At 42.0% G+C, this 25823-nt stretch overlaps 1 protein-coding gene across 11 annotated transcripts in view; it reads right to left on the reverse strand.

Moving 5' to 3' along the window:
- Positions 1-25823, reverse strand: part of AAGAB (alpha and gamma adaptin binding protein) — an 89128-nt gene that overhangs the window by 37053 nt on the left and 26252 nt on the right. For all 11 annotated transcript variants that reach the window (XR_009601418.1, XR_009601420.1, XR_009601419.1 and 8 more), the window contains exon 5: positions 13267-13350. Coding sequence is in view for 6 of the 11 variants with exons in the window: in XM_012180813.5 (XP_012036203.2) it covers positions 13267-13350 (84 nt within the window). In the remaining 5 variants the exon portion in view is untranslated. The remainder of the gene's footprint in view (positions 1-13266; positions 13351-25823) is intronic.

Below are 25823 nucleotides of genomic sequence, written 5' to 3' on the forward strand. Positions count from 1 at the left end.
CCAAGCATCTGACACTTTGCTACCATCATCCAACATATTATCCAACCATTCCCCTTATTTCATCACAATTTAAATTACTGGCTCACTGTCCTTTTCTCCAATACTATTTCTGTCTGATTCTCAGAAAGTTCAATATACATACTGACAGTCCTTCTAAGAACTTGACTCTTGGTTCATTAAAGTTCCGTTTTATAGATGTTGTCCTCAACCTATTTCAGTCAAATAGTCACATGGTCATAGCCTAAGATCTTATTATTATCAATTACAACCCCTCTGCCATCTCAACTGCATGCATCTCACTCACTGATCACTGCTATTTTCCCAGCTTATTATCCCCACTCCCTTATAGCAGCCCAAGCAAATTATCCTTCAGCCTCATTGGGACCTCGAAACTATCACCTTTTCCCTGACCCTCTCCCCACTGATTTTCTCTTTCCCTTTCTTACCCAGCTTAAATTCCAAGATCAATCATTATACTCATTCTCTTATGGACACAACCTAATCCCTTTCTTCTCTCTTACCATGATATCCTTGCTTGGTAAAAGCTCAACTGATGATTCCATGGCTGCACCTGGGTACCTTAAGGCAGCCAGGGAAAAGACCCACCCCTCGACTCCACCCCCACAGGCACACACACACTCACGCCGCCTGTGCCTGTCTTCACTTTAAACTATCACACCAAATTTCTAGCAGGCCCCTTTGTGCTGCCTGGCAGTCATTTATTTCTAGCATTTTATCTTACGTCCCTAGAATCATCTACTCTTTCATTTTCCTGGATAACTTTCACATTTTCTTGTCTCTCCTCAAATCCGAACACAACCTTCTTCTGTCCTCAGATGATAACCTGGCTTCTTACTTCACTGAGAAAACAGAGGCAATCAGAAGAAACTTCCACACATCTCCAGATCACATCTCCCTACCCAGCAACCTCTGTGCGCACATACTCCATTCTGCCTCAGCACAGATCTGCTTTCCCCGCCCATCCACGGCCAACCTCTTCACTCCCCCACTAGAGCCTGCCCTCTCTCACCTACTCAAGGACAGCCTTCTAGTACTCCTCCCTTCTCTCTCCTCCTTCAACAGTCTTCCCACTTTTTACAAGCTCGTTCCCTTCAGCCTATGAACATGTTGCTCTTAATCTCATTCTCAAAAAAAATAATAAAAGAAAACCACACTCTTCTCACTAGCACCCACCTATTTCTTTGTTCCTTTTTCCAGCAAAAAAAAAATTTTCAAGAGCAGTTTTCAGTCACCATTTCTAATTCCTCTCCTCCCAATCTCTCCTCAAATTACTTCACCAAAACTGTTCTCCTCAAGGCCGCTGATGATCTCCACATTGCTAAATCTGAAGGCCAATTCTCATCTTCCTTGACCTGTGAGCGGCCTCTGGCGCAGCTGACCACCCCCTCCACCTCAACAGCCCTCCACTGCGCTTCCAGGCCCCGTCACTCCCTGTGTCCCTGGCTGGTTCTTCCTCTTCTCCCCATCCTCCTGCTGTTGGCATGTCCCTGCGCTGAGTCCTCGGTCCTCTTTACTACACTTACTTGCCTGGCGATCTCACACAGGCTCCAGGTTTACACGCCATGCATGTGTGTCCCCATGTATCCAGCCAACTGGCTACCAGGTAACTCCACCCAGAAGTCAAGCGTCCATTTCAAAAGTTAACATGTCCAGAAGGAAGCCACTGATATGCCCCTTGCCCCTCAAAGTCGGCTTCACCTGCAGCCTCCTCACTGCTGCTGATGGCATCCCCTTCCTCTGACTGCTCAGGCCCGCACCCTGCGGTCCTCCTTGGCCGTCCTCTCTTGCTCATCCCTCACATCCAAACCATCAGGAAAAGCTGGCATGACCACAGACAGATGCGGAATCTGACCTTTCCTGACCCCTCCCACTGCTACCACTCTGGGCTGTGTCACCGCTCTCTCTCCTGAAATCCTGCAGTCACCTCCTATGAGATCACCTTGGGTCCGCCGCACCTCCACCGTCTCCTCTCCACAAAGCAGCCGAGTGCTCTTGTCAGACCTCACATCAGATCATGTTACTCTTCTACTCAGCAAAAGCCCTGCCCAAGTCCCTGGGTGACTCTGAGCAAATATGAAAGTTGCTATGAAGGCCTGTGAGACCCTCAATAACCGGTCCTTCATTATCCCGACTGCGTTCCCTCCTCAGCCACGTGCAGTCCTCGATACTCTTCCAACGCACCAGGCGTGGATTCTCTTCAGGGCCTCTGCTGTAGCTGTCCACTCCGCCTGCTAAGCTATTCTCCCAGATGTCACATGGCAAACACCTCATCTCCATCCTCCGATCCCAAGCTCTTAAGACCAATCTTAAGACCTACACCTATTTAATACTGCAGTCTACCCAACTACCTCAACATCCTTAACGCTGCTTTATTTTTTTTCATTATCACTTATCATCTTCTAGTATATTGTACAACTTACTAATGAGGTGTATTGTCTACTGGCTAATGTGTCCCACAAGAATGAAAACTCCACAAGGACAGAACTTTGTGTCTGTTTTGTTCACTGATGTATCCCAGCCACAGAGATCAATGCCTGGCACATAGTAACCACTTGATAAATATTATCTGGACTTGCCTGGTGGTTCAGTGGATAAGAACCTGCCTGCCAATAAAGGGGACATTTGATCTCTGGTCCAGAAGATTGCACGTGCCGGCAGCAACTAAGCCCATGTGCCATGATACTGAGCCCGTGCTCCTGAGTCCATGAGCAGCAACTACGGAAGCCCACATGCCTAGAGACCGTGCGATACAACAAGAGAAGCCGCTGCAATGAGAAGCTTGCACACCGCAATGAAGCGCAGCCCTTACCTGCCACAACTAGAGACAGTCTGTGCAGAGCAATGAAGACCCAGCCCAGCCAGAACACAAGAAAAGTGTTTTTCTGAATGAATGAACAGACACTTGAAACTGGGTCTTAAAATTATGAAACAGTGAGAAATCTGAGGTTGACAGAGGACAAACTCATATGATCTAGCCACACCTAAGCTCGCAACTGTGCCCTAGACAGGTAGCTACTTATAAAGGCTGTGTTATTTTTTCCTGGTCTCAAGGAGATCTTGTCATACTAGAAATAGGTACCAAGGAAGTACAGAGGACAGGGCCCACTATTTTCCCCTTTGCCTCTAGGTGACTCTACCCTGGGCAGAGTCCCAGCTCTGTCCTCTGGCTTTGTACGTCAGAGGGGCGACTTGTGAGTATTACACAATTCATGAATGCGAGAAAGCCAATCAGTCAAAGGACTGGTAGCTTTCAAAATGCCAAGTTTACTGCTGTGGATTAAGCACAGACTCTTACAAGTTAGAATTAGAGGACTATCATCTATGTCAGTGGTTCTCAACCAAATTGCGTATCTGAATTTCTGAGGCACTTAGAAAATACGGAAGCCGCCCCTCCCTTCTAAGAGAAATGGTCTGGCTGAGACCCAGGCGGTGCAGGTCGTAAAAGCTTCCCGGGTGATCTCACTGTACAGCCAGAGCCATGGATGGAGACCAACCTCCTTTCCCAGATTAAAAATAAAGCCTAGACAGAATGAGATCCACATAAGGTCACACAGCTACGTAGAAATGTTGGGACAGGACACTGTCACCAGACTCTTCGGAAAAATTTCATTACAATGTAGTGATTTATAAGGCTACACGTTACAGTAGATAAATGCATGAGACTTCAAAATTATAAAGATCTAAGTTCAAATCAGAGGCTTTGCTATTTCACAGCTAATATTAGTGGTTCTCACACTTCACTGCATATTATAATTACCTGGGGATAATTACCTGGAGAAGATGTTTTAAATCTCTATGTGTAGGCCACAACAGCTAATGCAGAATCTCCAAGAATGAGATTCAGGCATCAGTACTTTTTAAAGTTCCCCAAGTGATTCCAGTGTGCACACAAGTCTGAGAACTGATGACTTATATGACCTTGGGGAAATTATTTGACCTCTTTAAGCCTAACTCTCTTGAATACTGTGATTAAATAAGATAGTGCACGTATAGCAGCAGCTCATCAGTATGGTTGCCATCTCACTGCCTTCTACCAACATCCTTCTAACAGTACTATCATCATGAACAGGACTATTTCCTTTCTTCCTGCCTTTTTTCCTTTCTCCTTCCAGCCTCCCCTTTCCTCCTTCTTACTGAGGTATCATTTACATATACATAACATTCAACTTCTTTAAAGTATGGAATTTGGTGGGTTTTAGTATATTTACGAAGTTGTGTAGCCACCATCACTATATAATTCTAAAACACTTTTATCACTCCAAAAAGGAAATCTCATACCCCAAACCACCCCTCCCTGTCCCTGGGAGCCACTAACCTGCTTTCTATCTCTATGAATTTAACTATTCTGAACACTTCACTTAAGTGGAATTGTTAAAATATGTGGCCTTTGTGTCTGGCTTTTCCCATTTAGCATAATGTTTCTGAGGTTCATCCACGTTGTAGCGTGCATCCATGCTTCATTTCTTTTTATGGTTGAATAATATTCTATCATATGCATGTTGTTTTCGGCAGTTAATTCCAATTCAGCATTTGTTTCCACTTTTTTTGCAATTATGAATAATGCTGCTAGAAACATCTGTGTACAAGTTTTCTGTGGACATATGTTTTCAATTCTCTTGGGTAAAATACCTATGAGTGGAATTGTTGGGTCATATGGCTTACTTTTCTGAGAAACTACTACTGTTTCAAAGTGGCTATAGCACCATTTTACATTCTCATCATCAGTATATAAGGGTTCTAATTTCTTCACATCCTCACTAATGCTTCTTAATGTCTCTTTAGATTATAGCTAACCTGGTGGGAATGAAGTTGTACCTCATGTGGTTGTGACTTCCCTGATGATTAATAATGTTAAGCATCTTTTCAAGTGCTTACTGGCCTATTCAACTCCTTCACCATTTTAAAAATTGCATTGCCTTTTTATTATTAAGCTATAAGAGTTCTTTATACATTCTAAGTACTACATTCCATGCAAAGATGGGCACAACGAAGACAGAAAGGGTATGGACCTAAAAAAAGTGGCAAGAAAACACAGAAGAACTGTACAAAAAAGGTCTTAGTGACCCAGATAACCACGATGGTGTGGTCACTCACCTAGAGCTAGACATCTTGGAGTGTGAAGTCAAGTGGGCCTTAGGAAGCATTACTATGAACAAAGCTAGTGGAAGTGATCAAATCCCAGCTATTTCAAATCCTAAAAGATGATGCTGTGAAAGCGCTGCACTCAATAGGCCAGCAAATTTGGAAAACTCAGCAGTGGCCACAAGACTGGAAAAGGTCAGTTTTCACTCTAATTCCAAAGAAAGGCAATGCCAAAGAATGCTCAAACTATGGTACAGTTGCACTTATTTCACCATGCAAGCAAGGTAGTGCTCAAAATCCTTCATGGCAAGCTTCAACAACACATGAACCGAGAACCTTCAGATGTACGAGGTGGATTTAGAAAAGGCAGAGGAACCAGAGGTCAAACTGCCAACATCCGCTGGATCACAGAAAAACCAAGGGACTTCCAGAAAAACATCTGCTTCACTGACTACGCTGAAACCTTTCACTGTGTGGATCACAACAAACTGTGGAAAAGTTTTGGAGATTCTGTATTAACTGTTGTGGGGTGAGGCCTAGCCATAGAGATTTAGAACATCTTCTCCAGATAATTATCCCCAGGTAATTATAATATGCAGCAAAGTTTGAGAACTACTAACATTAGCTGTTAAAAGAGATTAGAACACCAGACCACCTTACCTGCCTCCTGAGAAACCTGTATGCAGGTCAAGAAGCAAAAGTCAGAACCAGACGTGGAACAAAGGACTGGTTCAAAATTGAGAAAGGAATACGTCAAGAATGTATACTGTCACCTGTTTATTCAACTTATATGCAGAGTACATTATGAAAAATGCTAGGCTGGATGAATTATAAGCTGGAATCAAGACTGCTGGTAGAAATACCAATAACCTCGAGATATGCAGATGACACCACCCCAATGGCAGAAAAGAGAAGGGGAACTAAAAGCCTCTTGATGAAGGTGAAGGAGGGTGAAAAAGCTGGCTTAAAACTCAACATTCAAAATACTTAAGATCATGGCATCTGGTCCCATCACTTCATGGCAAATAGATGAAAAGATGGAAACAGTGACAGAATCTTGGGCTCCAAAATCACTGCAGATGGTGACTGCAGCCATGAAATTAAAGGTGCTTGCTCCTTGGAAGAAAACCTATGACAAACCTAGACAACGTATTAAAGGCAAAGACATTATTTTGCCAAGAAAGGTCCATATAGTCAAAGCTATGGTCTTTCCAGTAATCATGTAGAGATGTGAGAGCTGAACCTTAAAGGAAGGCTGAGCACCAGAGAATTGATGATTTCGAACTGTGGTGCTGGAGAAGACTCTTGAGAGTCCCTTGGATAGGAAGGAGATCTAACTAGTCAATCCTAAAGGAAATTAACCCTGAATATTCACTGGAAGGACTGATACTGAAGCTCCAAATCTTTGGTCACCTGATGCAAAGAGCCAACTCACTGGAAAACACACTGATGCTGGGAAAGATTGAGGGCAGGAAGAGAAGGGGACAACAGAGGATAAGATAAGTTAGGTGGCATCATCGACTTAATAGACATGAGTTTGACCAAACTCCAGGAGACAGTGAAGGGCAGGGAAGCCTGGCATGCTGCAGTCCATGGAGTCGCAGAGTCAGACATGACTGACTGACTGAACAACTGGATCCTTATTAGATAAATGTATGGCTTACAGATACTTTCCACCACTCAGAGGACACTTTCCTAAGTGTACTTTGAATTACAAGAGTTTTTAAAATTTTGATGAAGTTCAATTTATCTTTTCTTTGGTTGTTTCTGTATCATTAATGTGTGTGTGTGTGTTTGTGTTTCCAGCTACACAATATATCCCTCACTTTTTTTTAGTAGTTCAAGTATAGTTGGTTTCCCTGATAGCTCAGTTGGTAAAGAATCTGCCTGCAATGCAGGAGACCCAGGTTCGATTCCTGGGTTGGGAAGATCTGCTGGAGAAGGGACAGGCTACCCACTCTAGTATTCTTGGGCTTCCCTTGTGGCTCAGCTGGTAAAGAATCCGCCGGCAATGTGGGAGACCTGGGTTCGATCCCTGGATTGGGAAGATCTCCTGGAGAAGGGAAAGGCTACGCATTTCAGTATTCTGGCCTGGAGAATTCCATGGACTATACAGTCCATGGGTCACAAACAGTTGGACATGACTGAGCAACTTTCACTTCACATGACTGATTTAGAATACTTTGTTAGTTTCTAGTGTACAGCAAAGTGATTCAGTTTTACATATATATATTCAGATTATTTTCCATTAGACTATTTTAATATATTGAATATAGCTCCCTTTGCTATACAGTATATCCTTATTGTTTTATGTGGTTTGTATCTGTTAATCTCATACTTCTAAGTTATCAACTTTATTTTTTCTATTTACCCTATTATACAGAGCCCATCAGCTTCCAGATGTCAGTTTCTTGCTTCGACTGCCAAGCCCTGTGGCAGACAGTGTTGCTTTGGGGAATTCTGAAGGGGAAATTCTCAGGACAAGTGGTCCTGGAAGCTGTTAGGGCCTTACCTGTAAATTCCTCAACCCATGCCAGCTGTCTATGAGCCCCAAGGTTCCAGGCTGACAGGCCAAAACTTTTTACCAAGTCCAAGCTCATAATGCTCATGGCACAACAGATTAACAAATCAAGAGACAAGTTGTTGGGGCAGGAATAACGACCTTATTTGCAAAACCAGCAGGCCACGAAGGTGGTGAGACTAGAGTCCCAAAGAGCCGTCTTCTGTATTATTAACTTTTAAGGAAAAGATTAGGGGCAAAACCTTACAAGGCTACCTACTATAGCAGGGTAAGTTGTTCAGACTTGCAATAAGCAAAGAATTGAGCTTGCCATTCATTTCAATCAGGAAGTACATTGAGGAAAAGACATTTACTTTATCTTGGTGGAAGGCAGGAAGAAAGTTATTCATTTCTAAGTTTTTAATTAAGTGGATTTTCAGATTGAGTTATTTGACTTTTGAATGCCTAGTGGCCAATAAACTGCAAAGAAATGAAACCCTAGTCAGATCTGTACGTTTTCAGGGATATTTGCCCTAACAGCTAAATTTTCACAGTCCTTATTAGAATTGGAAATGTTTTTCCCAAGCTGAGCACATTTAAAATGCATTTTAAAAGATTTTCATACTGATACTTTTCTGAATCGAAATTAAAGACCAATATGATATAACCTGAATGATCCATTATTGCTTGACAAATAAATAGATAGTACATATTTCAAAATAATTAACTGAGATTATATAACTGGCAATGTAATAATCCCAAAGAATCAACTGTGATTACAGTAATTTTTCTAATTGAAAACAACAACAGAAAAATTAGTCATTCGTGTCCTGAAAGTGAGAAGCGGCACCACTCCACCTCTCCCTGTTTCAGTGTGGTATATACTATATTACATACTGTCAATTTCTGCCACAAGAGTCCACTTCTGATTTGTTCAGTTTCTTTATTTCCTCCCTCTGTACAAATGTTGAAAATTTTAAATGCATTTTTCACTAACTGCCATAATGATATTATCCCCCCATAACCTGTTCATGTGGTGATTTAAGTAGCTTTTTCTTATATTGGAGAAGGAAATGGCAACCCACTCCAGTATTCTTGCCTGGAGAATCCCATGGATGGAGGAGCTTGGTGGGCTATAGTCCACGGATCGCAAAGAGTCGGACATGACTGACAACTTCACTTTCACTTTCTTATATTAAAGAATGTTAGGTTCTTGGAATAACTCAACTAGGTCATGTTATAGTCTTTTTATGTATTTCAGGACTAGGGTTGCTAGTATTTTGGTTAAAATCAGAGAAGGCAATGGCACCCCACTCTAGTACTCTTGCCTGGAGAATCCCATGGACGGAGGAGCCTGGTAGGCTGCAGTCTATGGGTTTGCTGAGAGTCGGGCACGACTGAGTGACTTCACTTTCGCTTTTCACTTTCATGCATTGGAGAAGGAAATGGCAATCCACTCCAGTGTTTTTGCCTGGAGAATCCCAGGGACAGTGGGCCCCCATCTATGGGGTCGCAGAGAGTCGGACACGACTGAAGCGACTTAGCAGCAGCAGCAGCAGTATGGCATCCATGTTCACAGAGGAGATGGCCTCTAATGATTTTCTTTACTGGTCCTATCTTTAGGGATTTGGATCATTTTAACCTGGCCTTAGAATGAGTTAGGTATGCTACCTCTCTTACTGTTCTCTAAAATCCTGTGTAAAAGATGTATAGAACAGTCTTTTGGACTCTGAGGGAGAGGGCGAGGGTGGGATGATCTGAGAGAATAGCACTGAAACATGTATATTACCATACATGAAACAGATCGCCAGTCCAGGTTCGATGCATGAGACAGGGTGCTCAGGGCTGGGGCATTGGGATGACCCAGAGGGATGGGGATGGGGAGGGAGGGGGTTCAGGATGGGCAACATATGTACACCCGTGGCTGATTCATGTCAATGTATGGCAAAAACCACCACAATACTGTAAAGTAATTAGCCTCCAATTAAAATAAATAAATAAATAAAACCCTGTGTGAAAAACCTTGGTTGAATTTCCAGCAGAAAAACAAACAAAAAAGAACACCGCCAATACCTTTCTTTACTTTGTCAACTAACTTCCTGATTTAAAATTCTGGGGGGTTTGAAAAGCTTTGAGTAGTGATGGCTGCACAACAATGTGAACGTATTTAATGCCTCTGAAAGGTATACTTAAAAATGGTTAAAATGGTAACTCTTACGCTATGTATATGAAGTCGCTCAGTCGTGTCTGACTCTTTGCAACCCCGTGGACTATAGCCCACCAGGCTCCTCCATGCATGGGATTCTCCAGGCAAGAGTACTGGAGTGGGTTTCCATTTCCTTCTCCAGGGGATCTTCCTGACCCAGGGATCGAACCCAGGTCTCCCACATTGCAGGCAGATGCTTTACCCTCTGCGCCACCAGGGAAGCCCTTATGCTATGTATATTTAACCACAATTTTTCAAAAGAAAGAAAAATAAAAGGAGAGAAAGAGGAAAGGGGGGAAATGAAAGAGAAAACAGAAGTAGAAAAGATGGACACCTGCAAATAAAGCAGTCTGAGCGCCTGCTGGCAGGCAACATTCGAGAGCAGCCTGCCGGGAGGCAGGCACGGCTCACTCAGTCCACCAGCAAAGCAAGGGCCTGCAGAGAGCACAGGAGGTAGGGCAACCCTGGAACAGGAACACGACCCCCACCATACACTCATACCGAGTTTTGTCTCTAATCTAAGATATGGGGTTACACAAGGACGTCCTCCAAGCCTCCTAAAACTTGGGTTGCATCTAAATGTCACTGTATTTCCATACCTAGGGCTCCTTCGAGAAAGAAGAGAGTTAAGTTTCCTTCATACCATGTAGGTCAAGATCCTCTTAAAAATGGAATTAAGCTAACAGCAATATTTGAGATTTGGTTAACAGCAAACAAATATATCACTTACTGCAGAGAAAAAAAATAAAGAAAAGATGCTTCAAGGCAAAGACCGTGAGAAATCCAGTGTGCCTCTTGGCTTTGCAGTTCTCTTAAGAGTATTGTTTAATGTCTGAAAAGGATAGTTTGTTTTTCAGAAAATACCTTTGACCATAATTCCAAAGTAATAAAGTGTGTTCAGTCCAGCTTCTAAATTTATAGCTATAAATGTAAATTATAAGATGTGCATGCGTGCTAAGTTACTTCAGTCATGTCCGACTCTCTGCAACCCCACGGACTACAGCCTGCCTGGCTCCTCTATCCATGGGATTCACCAGGCAAGAATACTGGAATGGGTTGCCGTGACCTTCTCCAGAGGATCTTCCTGATCCAGGGATCAAATCTGTGTCTCTTAAGTCTCCTGCATTGGTAGCTGCGTTCTTTACCACTAGCACCACCTGGGAAGCCCAGGTGGAAAATTCTAAAAGAGATGGGAATACCAGACCACCTGACCTGCCTCTTGAGAAATCTGTATGCAGGTCAGGAAGCAACAGTTAGAACTGGACATGGAACAACAGACTGGTTCCAAATAGAGGAGTCCGTCAAGGCTGTATATTGTCACCCTGTTTATTTAACTTACATGCAGAGTACATCATGAGAAACGCTGGGCTGGAAGAAACACAAGCTGGAATCAAGACTGCAGGGAGAAATATCAATAACCTCAGATATGCAGATGACACCACCTTTATGGCAGAAAGTGAAGAGGAGCTAAAGAGCCGCTTGATGAAAGTGAAAGAGGAGAGCGAAAAAGTTGGCCTAAAGCTCAACATCCAGAAAACTAAGATCATGGCATCTGGTCCCATCACTTCATGGGAAATAGATGGGGAAACAGTGGAAACAGTGTCAGACTTTATTTTTGGGGCTCCAGAATCACTGCAGATGGTGACTGCAGCCATGAAATTAAAAGACGCTTACTCCTTGGAAGAAAAGTTATGAGAAACCTAGATAGCATATTCAAAAGCAGAGACGCTACTTTGCCGACTAAGGTCTGTCTAGTCAAGGCTATGGTTTTTCCAGTGGTCATGTATGGATGTGAGAGTTGGACTGTGAAAAAGGCTGAGTGCCGAAGAACTGATGCTTTTAAACTGTGGTGTTGGAGAAGACTCTTGAGAGTCCCTTGGACTGCAAGGAGATCCAACCAGTCCATTCTGAAGGAGATCAGCCCTGGGATTTCTTTGGAAGGAATGATGCTAAAGCTGAAACTCCAATACTTTGGCCACCTCATGCGAACAGTTGACTCATTGGAAAAGACTGATGCTGGGAGGGATTGGGGGCAGGAGGAGAAGGGGACGACAGAGGATGAGATGGCTCGATGGCATCATGGACTCGATGGACATGAGTCTGAGTGAACTCCAGGAGATGGTGATGAACAGGGAGGCCTGGCGTGCTGCGATTCATGGGGTCGCAAAGAGTCGGACACGACTGAGCGACTGAACTGAACAAATTATATGGTGAAGTTCTAACCTCTCATACCTCTGATTGTTACCTTTTTTGCAAATATAATTAGTAAAGATGAAGTCATGTTGGGGTAGGGTGGGCTCTTAATTCATTATGACTATTATCCTTATATAAAGAAGACAGGGACAGAGACTAGCAAACAGGGGGAATACATGTGAAGCCTGGAATTAAAGCTACCAGAGGCCAGAAGAAACAGCAGGGGCAGATACCTCCCTAGCACCTTCAAAGGGAACACAGCCCCTGCTGACACCTTGATTTTGGACCTCTGGCATCTAGAACTGTGAGACAATAAACACCTGTTGTTCTAAGACTCCAGCTGGCTGTACTTTGTTACTGCAGCCTCGAGCGAACTAATGCAGATAATAAGAGGCTAACGTGTACCAACTAGCCTGATGGCTTCAAATTGCACTTCAGATTCAGCTTCTCGCCCTATGGCTACTGAGCTGCAGCCACAGGGGCCTGGTCTCCTGACTTCAGGCTCTAACTCTACCTGCTTCAGCTGCCAAACCCACAACATCAACCTTTCAAAGGTGCCAACTTCTCTGTACCACTTGTTAAGAAGTCTCATAATGACTCACTACTTCCTACAGGAAAAGCTCAGATTCTCCTGCCTCAAATGCAGGCCTCTCTCCCCTAAGCTAGGTCCAACTGGTAGGCAAGAGTTTCTGAGAAACCCTGAAAGATACAACCATTATTCTTGAAGACATGCTCCCTGCACTGTCTGCTCCATGCTCTCGCTTCACCAACCCAAATCTTGACCATCCCATGAAGACAACTGTTAAGACCTGCTTTCGTCTTGAAACTCTCTGTACTCAAGCCCACAATAAATAAAGGCCACATCTCTGGGCCTCTCTGCCTCCGCTGCTTGTATCAGGCATTCTGTACTCATCAAAGACTGCCTTGCATGGTTACCTAGCATTTTAAAAGTACACAGGACTGCTGGACTATGAGCTCTGTAAGAACAGAATTCATGCTTTACAACTTTGGGGCTATTTCTCAAAGCCAAAGACAAGGCCAAGCATATTAAACGTAAGTTCCAAATTCTTTTTAACGATTAAACATATATTTTAAATTCTTAGAAATGTTTATTTTGGCTCTCCCTTCAACTGGGGACTTTAAAATGGAACAGATATACAGATTTTATATAATCCTAATGCTTCCACATATATCTGAATAATTTAAAACTTAGTAAGAACAGGAGGAAAAAAATCCCTAGGACGTTTAGTCCCAAGTTACTTACCATTCTTCATCACTACATTGGACCAGACGTTGGCATTCAAGGCTTGAACAATTCGCTTTACTCCTGTAGATTCTGGGAAGTCATCTAATCAGGGAGGGGGGGAAAAAAAAAAAATATATATATATATATGTATACACACACACATGAATATTTATATATATTCATCCCTCAGTATTCATAGAGGACTGGCTCCAGGACTCTCTCTCCACCATGGATACCAAAATCTGCAGATGCTCAAGTTCCTTATAACATGGCTTAGTGTTTACATATAATCTACCCACTGATCAATCCCTGGGTCCAGAAGAACCCCTGGAGAAGGGCACGGCAACCCACTCCAATATTCCTGCCTGGAAAATCCCATGGACAGAGGAGCCTGGCAGGCTGCAGTCCATAGGGTTGCACAGAGTTGGACATGACTGAAATGACGTAGCACATAATCTACCTGCATCATCCCAAATACCTTTTCTCCTCCCATATACTTTAAATCATCCCTTGACTACTTATAATACCTAATACTACGTAAACTTAAAAAAAGAGTTTGAAAAAAAACTTTGAAAAAAAGTTTTTTTTTTTTCCAAAAAACTTTGGAAAAAAAAAAAAAACCTAAGAAAATACAAAGCTTAGAGCTCCTGATAAGAAAATTCTAGAAACTGGACAGTGAACAAGATGGGAGAGGAGAAGGATGTGGAGCTCACCTCCTTCAACAAATAACATCAAAAATACATCTACACATGGAACAATTCTCACAGAATACCTACTGAACACTGGCAGAAGAACTCAAGACTTCTGAAAGGGGAAGAAAATTTCCACATAACCAGGTAGGACAAAACAAAAGGAAAAAAGGAAGAGAAAGGAATCAGGACAGGACCTGCATCCCTGGAAGGGAGCTATGAAAGAGCAAAGGTTCCAATATCCTGGGAAGTCCCTGCACCAGCAGAGACTTCAGCCAGGACAGAGTGGGAGCTCTGGAGCCTCAAAGGAGAGTGCAGCAACTGGCTGGAGGAGGCAAAACGGAGACCTACGCAGACAGTAGGTGTGGCCGCCCTGCACTGCCCAGTCTGAGACATGTGTCTGCCAGTGAAGGTGGGGCTGGGTGCTGCACTTCAGGCTTTGGAGGTCAAACTCAGAGGGAGTGCTGGGGTTGGCTGTGCAGAGGGCCTGAAGGGTTGGAGTATGGTATGCCCACAACCAAAGGTGCATGAGGAAGAAGCCTGGACCTGCCACAGAGGCAAGGTGCCACTGTAGGGGCCACGCAAGGGGAAAGGCAGGATGCTTTAAGAGCCGCTTTCCCTGCACACGCCATCTCAGACTTCAGGACACTGCCTATGCAAGCTCTGGGGGCAACACAAACCACTACAGGCACAGAGAGATCCAAGATCTGGCGCCAGTCACTGCCCCTGCCGTCGGGGAACCTACGAGTGCACAGGAGCTGCCGCCATGGGCCCTGGGAGTGGGTATCAGCCCATGCTGCCATCGGCCTGGGAGAACACATGAATTACAGCATCTGTGTGCCCCCTGTCAAGGGGGTAACAGCTGGCACATGCTGAGGAGAGGAGGCAGGCATCCACACAAAAGCAGCTCTTGCACCGAGAACAGTAAACCCACACAAGCTGCACAGAGACACTCCCACAAACAAATAGCCTTCCAAGACCACAGTGCGTAAGTTTCTCCTAAACTCAGAGTAACAGAAAAATATGGAAAGCAAAGATGCAGAGGAGCCAGTACCAGTTAAAAGACCAAGAGAATTCCCCTGAAAGAACAATTAAACAGACCTCTCCAGTGTAATAGACTCCAAGTTCAAAAAAGGTAATGAAGATACCAGAGGAATTAAGACAGGCCATCGACAGAAATGCATATTACTGTAAAACAAACAAATAACTAGAAACTATGAGGAGGAGGCAGGAAAATTAGAAAATTCATTTGCCAAGATTAAAATTAAGATAAAGGCAATGACTAGCAAAATAAAAAAGTGATCTGGAAAATAGAATAATGAAAATCACCCATTCAGAACACAGTAGCTGCTGCTGCTGCTAAGGCACGTCAGTCGTGTCTGACTCTGTGCGACCCCACCAGGCTCCCGTCCCTGGGATTCTCCAGGCAAGAACACTGGAGTCGGTTGCCATTTCCTTCTCCAATGCATGAAAGTGAAAAGTGAAAGTCGCTCGGTCATGTCCAACTCTTCACAACCCCATGGACTGTAGCCCACCAGACTCCTCTGTCCATGGGATTTCCCAGGCAAGAGTACTGGAGTGGGTTGCCATTGCCTTCTCCAAGAACACAGTAGACAGAAAGCCAAATGAAAAAAAAAAAAAAGTGAAAATAATATAAAATACCTATGGGATAACATGGGCTTCCCTAGTGGCTCAGCGGTAAATTCTCCTGCAATGCAGGAGACACAGAAAACGTGGGTTCAATCCCTGGGTCGGGAAAATTCCCTGAAGAAGGGCACTGCAACCCACTCCAGTACTCCTGCAGGGAAAATCCCATGGACAGAGGTGCCTGGCAGGCTATGGTTCATGGGGTTGCAAAGAGCTGAACATGACTAAAGCAACTGAGCACGCATGCCTGGGATAACATAAAGGGTGCCCCTCTATGATGACAGGGACATCAGAAGGAGAAGAAAGAGAAAAGGGGATTGAAAATGTGTTTGAAGAAATTATGGCTGAAAACTACAAACCTAAAGAAGGAAACAGATATCCAGATACAGAAAGCATAGAAGTTCCCGGACAAGATGGGCCCAAACAGACCAACACGAAGACATATTATAATCAAAATGGCAAAAGCGAAAGACAAAGAGAAGATCCCAAATGCACTAAAAGAAAAACGAAGAGTTAATTATAAGGGAATACCCGTAAGGCTATAAGCTGATTTCTCTACAGAAATAATGCAGACTAGACGGGAGTGGATAAACCTATTTAAAGTCTTAAAAGGGAAAAATCTGCAACCTAGAATGCTCTACCCGGTAAGAATAACATTTAGAAGAGAAGGAGATAAAGAATTTCTCAAATAAGGAAAAACTAAAAGAAAAGAGCAATACTACACCTATTCTAAAAGAAATATTAAGGTCCTCTATTATAAAAGAATCAAGAAGATGTAGGAAAGAGAAAATCACAATTGTAAAGTAAATCATTTAAATAAGCCAGTATACAGACCAAAAAGAAAAAAAAAAGGCTTTAAATCTTTCTATGAAAGCAATGATAAACATAAGGAATGGCCAAAGGATAAACATGAAGATGTAACTGAGGACATCAAAATGATAAAATGCAGGGGAGGAGAGTAGGAAAATACAGATTCTTTCATTTGAGCCTATATGACTACCAGCCTAAAAGCAAGCAGATACAGGAAGGGGTTAACATACTTGAAAAACAGGGTAACCACAAATCAAAAACATACAACACGATTCACAAAAACCAAACAGAAAACACAAGCATGAAATAAAGGGAAACCATCAAACCACAAAATGAAAAACAAAGAGACAAAAAAGAAACACAGAATCAACTGGAAAACAAGGTTTAAAGTGATATTAAATACATAGTTACCAATAATTTCCTCAAATGTAAACAGACTGCTCCAATCAAAAAAGACAGGGTGGCGGACTGGATTAAAAAACAAGAGACTATGCCACCTATGAGGCACCCTGGTAGGCGCTACAAGGCACTGTGCACTTTGGGGCAAAGAACACACAGACTGGACGCGAGGGGACGGAAAAAGACGTATCATGCAAATGAAGATCACAGGAAAGCAAGAGTTGGCAATACTCATGTCAGACAAAACAGACTTTAAAGCAAAAGGCATAAAGAAAACTAGAGGAGGACACTATATGCACCCAATACAGGAACACCCAAATACATAAAACAAATAATGACAGACATAAGTGAGAAATGGATGGGAATACAGTAATACTAGGTTGGCCAAAAAGTTCCCTTGGTTTTTAAGTAACAATAACAGACCCATTTTTCAATCTCACCAAGAACTTTACTGAACAACGTATTCACTATTCTGTTCTAGTATTTTCTGCCATTTTTCAGGAAACCTCATAATTCCACCTCCCCAAAACTTTGTATCTTTTTGAGCAAAGAACTCTTCCAGGTGTCTTTTACAATCATCCAGGGAATTGACATTTTTTCCATTAAGAGAATTTTATAAAGACTGAAATAAATGGACATCTGAAGGTACAATATCTGGTGAATATGATGATGAATCAGAACTTTCCAGTCAAGTTATAACATTTTTTGCCTACTCATCAAAGAAACATGTGGTCTTGAGATGTCCTGATGGAAGATTATGCATCTTCTGTTGACTAATTCCAGACACTTTTCGTCTAGTGCCGCTTTCACTTGGTCTAGGTGGGAGCAGTACTTACTGGAATTAATTGAGCTCCAAAAGGAGCTCATAGTAGAGGACTCACTTCCAATCCCACGTATACACAACATCACCTTCTCTGGATGAAGACCAACTTTTGGTGCGGCTGGTAGTTCCATGATCTCTTGCTCTCTCTTTCATTCCACATTATTGTACAGTATCTACCTTTCATTGCTTGTCACAAATTGTTTTTAAAATGGGATGTTTTCATTATGTTTAAGTAGAGTCACATGTGAAAATATGATCGACATTTTTCTCACTTATGTGGAACTCAAACATGAAAACCATAAGAGAAATACTATGAACAATTTTATGGCAACAAATTCAACAGCGGAGAAGAAATGAACAAGTTTCCAGAAAAATACATCCCATTAAAACTGAATCAAGAAGACGATAATTTGAAAAGATGGGTCACTGGTAGTGAAAGAGAATCTGCCATTGAAAAAACAAAAACTCCCTACAGATGCAAGTCCAGGTCCCGGTGGCTCCACAGGCGAATTCTACCGAATATACAAAGAGCTTTTATCCTTCTCAAACTCTTCCAAAAGACTGAAGAGAAGGGAACACTACCAAAGACACACTATGAAGCCACCGTCACCCTGATGCCAAGCTAAACAAAGACACCACCAAAAAAGAAAATTACAGGCCAGTATCTTTGATGATATTACGAAGTACAAAACGAAGCAGGGCAAAGGCTGATTCACAGTTTTCCCAAGAGAATGCACTGGTCATAGCAAACACCCTCTTCCAATAACACAACAGACGACTCTACAAATGGACATCACCAGATAGTCAATAGCGAAATGAGACTGATTATAATCTTTGCAGCCTAAGATGGAGAAGCTCTATACAGTCAGCAAAGGGGCTGACTGTGGCTTAGATCATCAGCAACTTATTGCAAAATTCAGGCTTAAAATGAAGACAGTAGGGAAAACCATTAGGCCATTCAGGTATGACCTAAATCAAATTCCTTATGATTTTGCTGTGGAGGTGACAAATAGATTCAAGGGATTAGATCTGGTAGACAGAATACCTCAAGAACTATGGACAGAGGTTTGTAACACTGTACAGGAGGAAGTGATCAAACCATTTCCAAGGAAAAGAAATGCAAAAAGGCAAAAATGGTTGTCTGACGAGACCTTATAAATAGCTGAGAAAAGAAGAGAAGTGAAAGGCAAAGGAGAAAGGGAACAATATACCCAACTGAATGTAGAGTTCCAGAGAATAGCTAGGAGAGGTAAGAAAGCCTTCTTAAGTGAATAATGTGAAGAAATAGAGGAAAGCAACAGAATGGGAAAGATGAGAGCTCTTCAAAAAACCAGAGTTACCAAGGGAACATTTTATGCAAAGATGAGCACAATACAGGACAAAAATGGCAAAGACTTAACAGAAACAGAAGAGATTAAGAAGAGGTCGCAAAAACACACAGAAGAACTATATAAAAAAGATCTTAATGACTCGGATAACCACAATGATATGTTCATTTACCCACAGTCAGACATCCTGGAGTGTGAAGTCAAGTGGGCCTTAGGAAGCATTACTACAAACAAAGCTAGTGGAGGCTACAGAATTCTAACTGAGCTATTTCAAATTCTAAAAGATGATGCTGATAAAGTGCTGTACTCAATATGCCAGCAAATTTGGAAAACTCAGCAATGGCCACAGGACTGGAAAAAGTCAGTTTTCATTCCAATTCAAAAGGACAACGCCAAAGGACGTTGAAACTATCGCACAATTGTACTCATTCCACATGCTGGCACGAATGCTCAAAATCCTTCAAGCTAGGCTTCAGCAGGACGTGAACCAAGATCTTCCATATGTACAAGCTAGATTTAGAAAAGGCAGAGGAAACAGAGAACAAATTGCCAACATCTGCTGGATCACAGATAAAGCAAGGGAATTCCAGAAAAACATCTACTTTTGCTTCATTGACTATGCTAAAGCCTTTGACTGTGTGGATCATGACAAACTGGAAAACTCTTAGATGGGAATACCAGACCACCCTACCTGCCTCCTGAGAAACCTGTATGCAGGTCAAGAAGCAATAATTAGAACCAGACATGGAACAATGGACTAGATCAAAATTGGGAAAGAAGTACATCAAGGCTGTATATTGTCACCTTGATTATTTAACTTATATGCAGAGTATATCATGTGAAATGCCAGGCTGGATAAGTCACAAGCTGGAATCAAGATTGCCAGGAAAAATATCAACAACCTCAGATATGCAGATGATACCATTCTAAGGGGAGAAGTGAAGAGGAACCAAGGAGCCTCGTGATGAAGGCGAAAGAGGAGAGTGAGAAAGAGCTTAAAACTCAACATTCAAAAAACTAAGATTATGGCAGCTGGTCCTATCACTTCACGGCAAATAGAAAGGGCAAAAGTGGAAACAGTGACAGATTTTACTATCTCTGATTCCAAAATCACTGTGGATGGTGGCTGCAGCCATGAAATGAAGACGGTTGGTTGTTCCTTGGAAGAAAAGCTATGACAAACCTAGACAGTATATTAAAAAGCAGAGACATCACTTTGCTGAGAAAGGTCCATATAGTCAAAGCTATGGTTTTTTCAGTAATCACATACAGATGTGAGAGCTGGACCATAAAGAAGGCGGAGAGCTTAAGGACTAATGGTGTTGACCTGTGCTGCTGGAAAAGATTCTTCAGATTCCCATAGACAGCAAAGAGATTAAACTAGTCAATCAATCCTACAGGAAATTAACCCTGAATATTCACTGGAAGGACTGATACTGAAGCTCTAATACTTTGGCCACCTGATGTGAAGAGACTACTTATTGGAAAAGACTCTGATGCTGGGAAAGATTGAGGGCAAGAGGAGAAGAGGGCAACAGAGGATGAGATGGTTGGATGGCACGACCAACTCAATGGACCTGAGTTTAAGTAAACTCTGGGAGGTACTGAAGGACAGGGAAGCCTGGCATGCTGCAGTTCATGGGGTCACAAACAGTCAAACACAACTTAGGGACTGAACAACAACAATAATCTCTGATGAACACAGATGTAAAAATTTTCAAAAAATATTAGCAAACTGAATCCAACATCACTTCCTGGCAAATATATGGGGACAGTGGAAACAGTGGCTGACTTTATTTTTCTGGGCTCCAAAATCACTGCAGATGGTGATTGCAGCCATGAAATTAAAAGACGCTTACTCCTTGAAAGGAAAGTTATGACCAATCTAGACAGCATATTAAAAAGCAGAGACATTACTTTGTCAACAAAGGTCCATCTAGTCAAGGCTATGGTTTTTCCAGTGGTCATGTATGGATGTGAGAGTTGGACTATAAAGAAAGCTGAGTCTCGAAGAACTGATGCTTTTGAACTGTGGTGCTGGAGAAGACTCTTGAGAGTCCTTGGACTGCAAGGAGATCCAACTAGTCCATCCTAAAGGAGATCAGTCCTGGATGTTCATTGGAAGGACTGATGTTGAAGCTGAAACTCCAATACTTTGGCCACCTGATGCGAAGACCTGACTCACTGGAAAAGACCTTGATGCTGGGAAAGATTGAGGGCAGGAGGAGAAGGGGACAACAGAGGATAAGATGGTTGGATGGCATCACCAACTCAATGTACACAGGTTTGGGTGGACACGGAGGCCTGGCGTGCTGCGGTTCATAAGGTCACAAAGAGTTGGACATGACTGAGTGACCGAACTGAACTGAACCCAACAACACATAAAAAAGATCATATACCATGGCCAAGTAGGATTCATCCTAAGTTCACAAGGATGGCTCAACATATGCAAATCAATGTGATACGCCATCTCAACAAAAGATAAAAACCGCATGGTCATCTCAATAGATGCAGAAAAACCACCTAACCAAATACAACATCCATTCATGATAAAAACTCTTACCAAAGTGGGTATAAAAGGAACATATTTCAATATTATAAAAGTTATTTATGACAAACCCACAGTCAATATAATACTCAACAGTGAAAGGCTGATAGCCTTCTCTCTAAAATCCAGAACAAGGAGGCACACTATCATCATTTCTGTTCAACACAGTATTGGAAGTCCTAGCCACAGCAACCAGACAAGAAATAAAAGGTATCAGAATACCTTTTATCAGGAAGAGGTGAAAATGTCATTATTTGTAGATGACATGCTACCATAGCAGAAGATCCTAAAGACTCCACACAAAAATGACTAGAATTGATAAACAAATCCAGCAACTTAGCGAGATACAAGATTAACATACAGAAGTTAGTTGTATTTCTTTACACTAACAGTGAAAGATGAGAAAGGGAATGTAAACAAACCATCCCATTTAAAATTGCATCCAAAAAATTACTTAGGAATAAATCTCACCAAGGAGGTAAAAGACGTACTTATATGCTAGAAACTACAAAATATTAATAAAGGAAATTAAAGATGCAACCTAAATATCCATAGACAGAAGAATGGGTAAAGAAGATGTGGCCTACATACACAATGGAGTATTACTCTGCCAACAAAAGGAATGAAATAATGCCATTTGTAGCAACACGATGGACCCGTGTTGATTTGTATTGTATTTCAGATTCCACATATAAGAGATATCATATGATATTTGTCTTTCTCTTTATGACTTACTTTGCTTAGCATGTTGTATTATTTGAGGTCTGGGAGGGTTCTGTGTGATACACACACTTCCTTTTTAAATGTTCTTTAATGATGATTCGAAGAAATGGAAAGATGTCCCACGCTCTTGGATTGGAAGATTTAATATTGCTAAAATATCCATACTACATTGGGAGACTGGGCTGATGTGTGAGCACTGCCATGTGTAAAAGAGATAGCTAGTGGGAGTGCAGCTCAGTGTTCTCTGATGATCCAGATGGAATGGGGAAAGGTGGGGGTGGAAGAGAGGTCCAAGAGGAAGAAGATATATAGCTGATACATAGAGCTGATTCACTCCATTGTACAGCAGAAATTAACACAACATTATACAGCAACCATACCCCAAAACAAAGGCCATACTACCCAAAGCAACCTACAAATTTAATGCAATTCCTATTAAATTACCCATGTCATTTTTCACAGAACCAGAATAATCCTAAAATGTATATGAAACCATAAAAGACCAGGATTGCAGAAGCAACCCTGAAGGCAAAGAACGAAGCAGGAGGCATAACGTATCTACAAAACAAAAACACAGAGAACAGACCTGTGGGGTGGGAGGAGGGGTGCAGTGGGAGGCTGGGGTCAGTGGAAGCAAAACATTGCACACAGAATGGAAAACATCAAGGCCCCTCTGTACAGCACAGGAAACTACACTCAGTATCCTGAGATATTTCCCACCACAATTTAGAAGCATATAAAACAGCATGTATTGGCACAGAAACAGAAATATGCATCAGTGGAACAGAATAGAGGCCAGAAATAAACCCACACACCTATGGTCAATTAACCTTCAACAAAAGAGGCAAGAATATACAATGGGGAAAGACAGTCTCTTCAGCAAGCGGTGCTGGGAAAGTTGGACAGCCACACGTAAAACAATAAAGCTAAAATATACCCTCTCACCATACACAAAAATAAATTCAAAATGGCTTAAAGACCTAAATATAAGACAAGACCCCATAAAACTCCTAGAAGAGACCATAGGCAAAACATTCTCTGAGATAAATCATTTTATGTCATAAATCTCTGACATAAAACCTATGTTTTCTTAGGTCAGTCTCCCAAGGCAATAGAAATAAAAGCAAAAATAAACAAATGGGACCTAATTAAACTTATAAGCTTTTCCAAAGCAAAGGAAACAAAACAAAAAGACAACCTACAGAATGGGAGAAAATATTTGCATATGATGTAACTGACAAGGGCTTCATTTCCAAAATACATATACAGTTCATACAACTCAACAGCAACAAAAAAACAAAAACCCAATCAAAAAACGGGCAGAAGACCTAAACAGACTTTTCTCCAAAGAAAACAGACAGATAGCTAACAGGCACATGAAAAGATGCTCAACGTCATTAATTATTAGAGAAATGCAAATCAAACCTACAACGAAGTAGTACCTCACACAAATCAGAATGGCCATCATTAAAAAGTCTTCAAATAGCAATTACTGCTATTAGAGGGTATGGAGAGAAGGGAACCCTCCTCCACTGTTGCTGGGAATGCAAATTGGTATAGCCACTGTGAAAAACAAATGAGGATTCCTCCAAAAACTAAAAATAGACTCATCTTATGATCCATCAATCCCACTCCTGGGCATATACTCAGACAAAACTATAATTCAGAAAGATACATGCAAACCTATGTTCACAGCAGCACTATATACAATTGCAAAGACAAACAAAGTAAATGTCCACAGAGAGATGAATGGGTAAAGAAGATGTGGTCTATATACACCATGGAATATTACTCAGCCACCAAAGAGAAGGAAAGAACGCCATTTGCAGCAACATGGATGGACCCAAAGATTACCGTACTAAGCAAAGTAAGTCAGAAAGAAAAAGACAAATACCATATAATATCACTTTTATGTGGAATCTAAAATAGGACACAAGTCAACATATCTACATAACAAAAACAGACTTGTGGTTGCCAAGGGGGGGGGGGGGGGGGAAGAGACGGAGTGGGAGGCTGGGGTTAGCAGAAGCAAACCATCACATAGAGAATGAATAAGCCACAAAGTCCTACTGTATAGCACAGGGGACTATATTCAATATCCTGAGATATTTTCCACCATGATGGAAAATAATATAAAAAAGAATATACATATATATACTCATATATATTCTTGTATACACACACCCACACCACCACCCCCCCGCCTCCCCTGGTAGCTCAGCTGGTAAAGAATCTACCTGCAATGCAGGAGACCCTGGGTTCAATTCATGGGTTGTGAAGTTCCCCTGGAGAAGGGACAGGCTACCCACTCCAGTATTCTTGGGCTTCCCTGGTGGCTCAGACAGTAAAGAATCCACCTGCAATCTGGGAGACCTGCGTTTGATCCCTGGGTTGGAAAGATCCCCTCGAGGAGGGCATGGCAAATCACTCCCGTATTCTTGTCTAGAGAATCCCTATAGACAGAGGAGCTGGCAGGCTCTAGTCCATGGGGTCTCAAAGGGTCAGACACAACTGAGCAACTAAGCACAGCACACACATATACACACACAACTGAATCACTCTGTTGTACAGCATAAATTAATACAACATTGTATATCAACTATGAAAAGTGTAGTTGCTCAGTTGTGTCTGACTCTTTGTTACCCCGTGGACTGTAGCCCCTGTCCATGGGATTCTCCAGGCAAGAATACTGGAGTGGGTTGCCATTTCCTTCTCCAGGGGATCTTCCCAGCCCAGGGATCGAACCTGGGTCTTCTGCACTGCAGGTAGATTCCTTACTGTCTGAGCCACGACTTTAATTAAAATATATTCTAGAAACTAAATTAAATAAACACACAGTATAAAGGTTTATATAGTAAAGTCAACCTCATTACCTCACCAATGGAATCCACTTATATTCCTCTGAAAATGTTAGTTTCCATCAATTACACAATCCTGGGATTGTACTAGTAATACCAAACTTGGCTACACAATCCTGGGACTGTACTAGAAATACCAAACGTGGCTATTCATAAACAATGAGTTTCCCAAGGGCAGGAAAGGTCCTCTTGATATGCTATAAAATCCAGTAAATGCCCCAACTTTCCTCATTGGGAACCATACAGTGATAATTACTGTTTATAATAGATATCTAGATAACAATTTCTTGATGAGAAATAGCTTAAGAGTGAGAAGTGAAATTACTATAACCATAAGAGACAGGCAAGGGGTCATTTAAAAAAAGAAAGAAAAAACCACAAACACTGACAACTTAGTTTAATTAGTTCGGTATCGGTACTATCTTCCTTCTGGAATTTGACACTAAAAATAACAGGGCAGTAATCCTAGTCAGCATACCAATAATAAGGCAGTATCTTTATCTACAATGTAGATATGAGTGTGCACAAAGGAAATGAAAATCCTTCAGCTGAGTCTTACAATACTCATGTGGAAAACAGCAGCAGAATCTAAAAGTTTTCATGTGGTTTAAAAAGTTTTTTAAGAGTTTACAGAGCACAGTCCGTACAGAACCTGTCTCTAGTGGCCTGGCCCAGTCCTGGGTGGTTTAACGGGGAAACAGCACAGAAGTAGAAGTCATAAGATCTGAATGTGAAGCCACGCTCTGTAAC

Source organism: Ovis aries, chromosome 7, assembly GCF_016772045.2.
Source record: "Ovis aries strain OAR_USU_Benz2616 breed Rambouillet chromosome 7, ARS-UI_Ramb_v3.0, whole genome shotgun sequence".
Classification (NCBI taxonomy): Eukaryota; Metazoa; Chordata; class Mammalia; order Artiodactyla; family Bovidae; genus Ovis; species Ovis aries.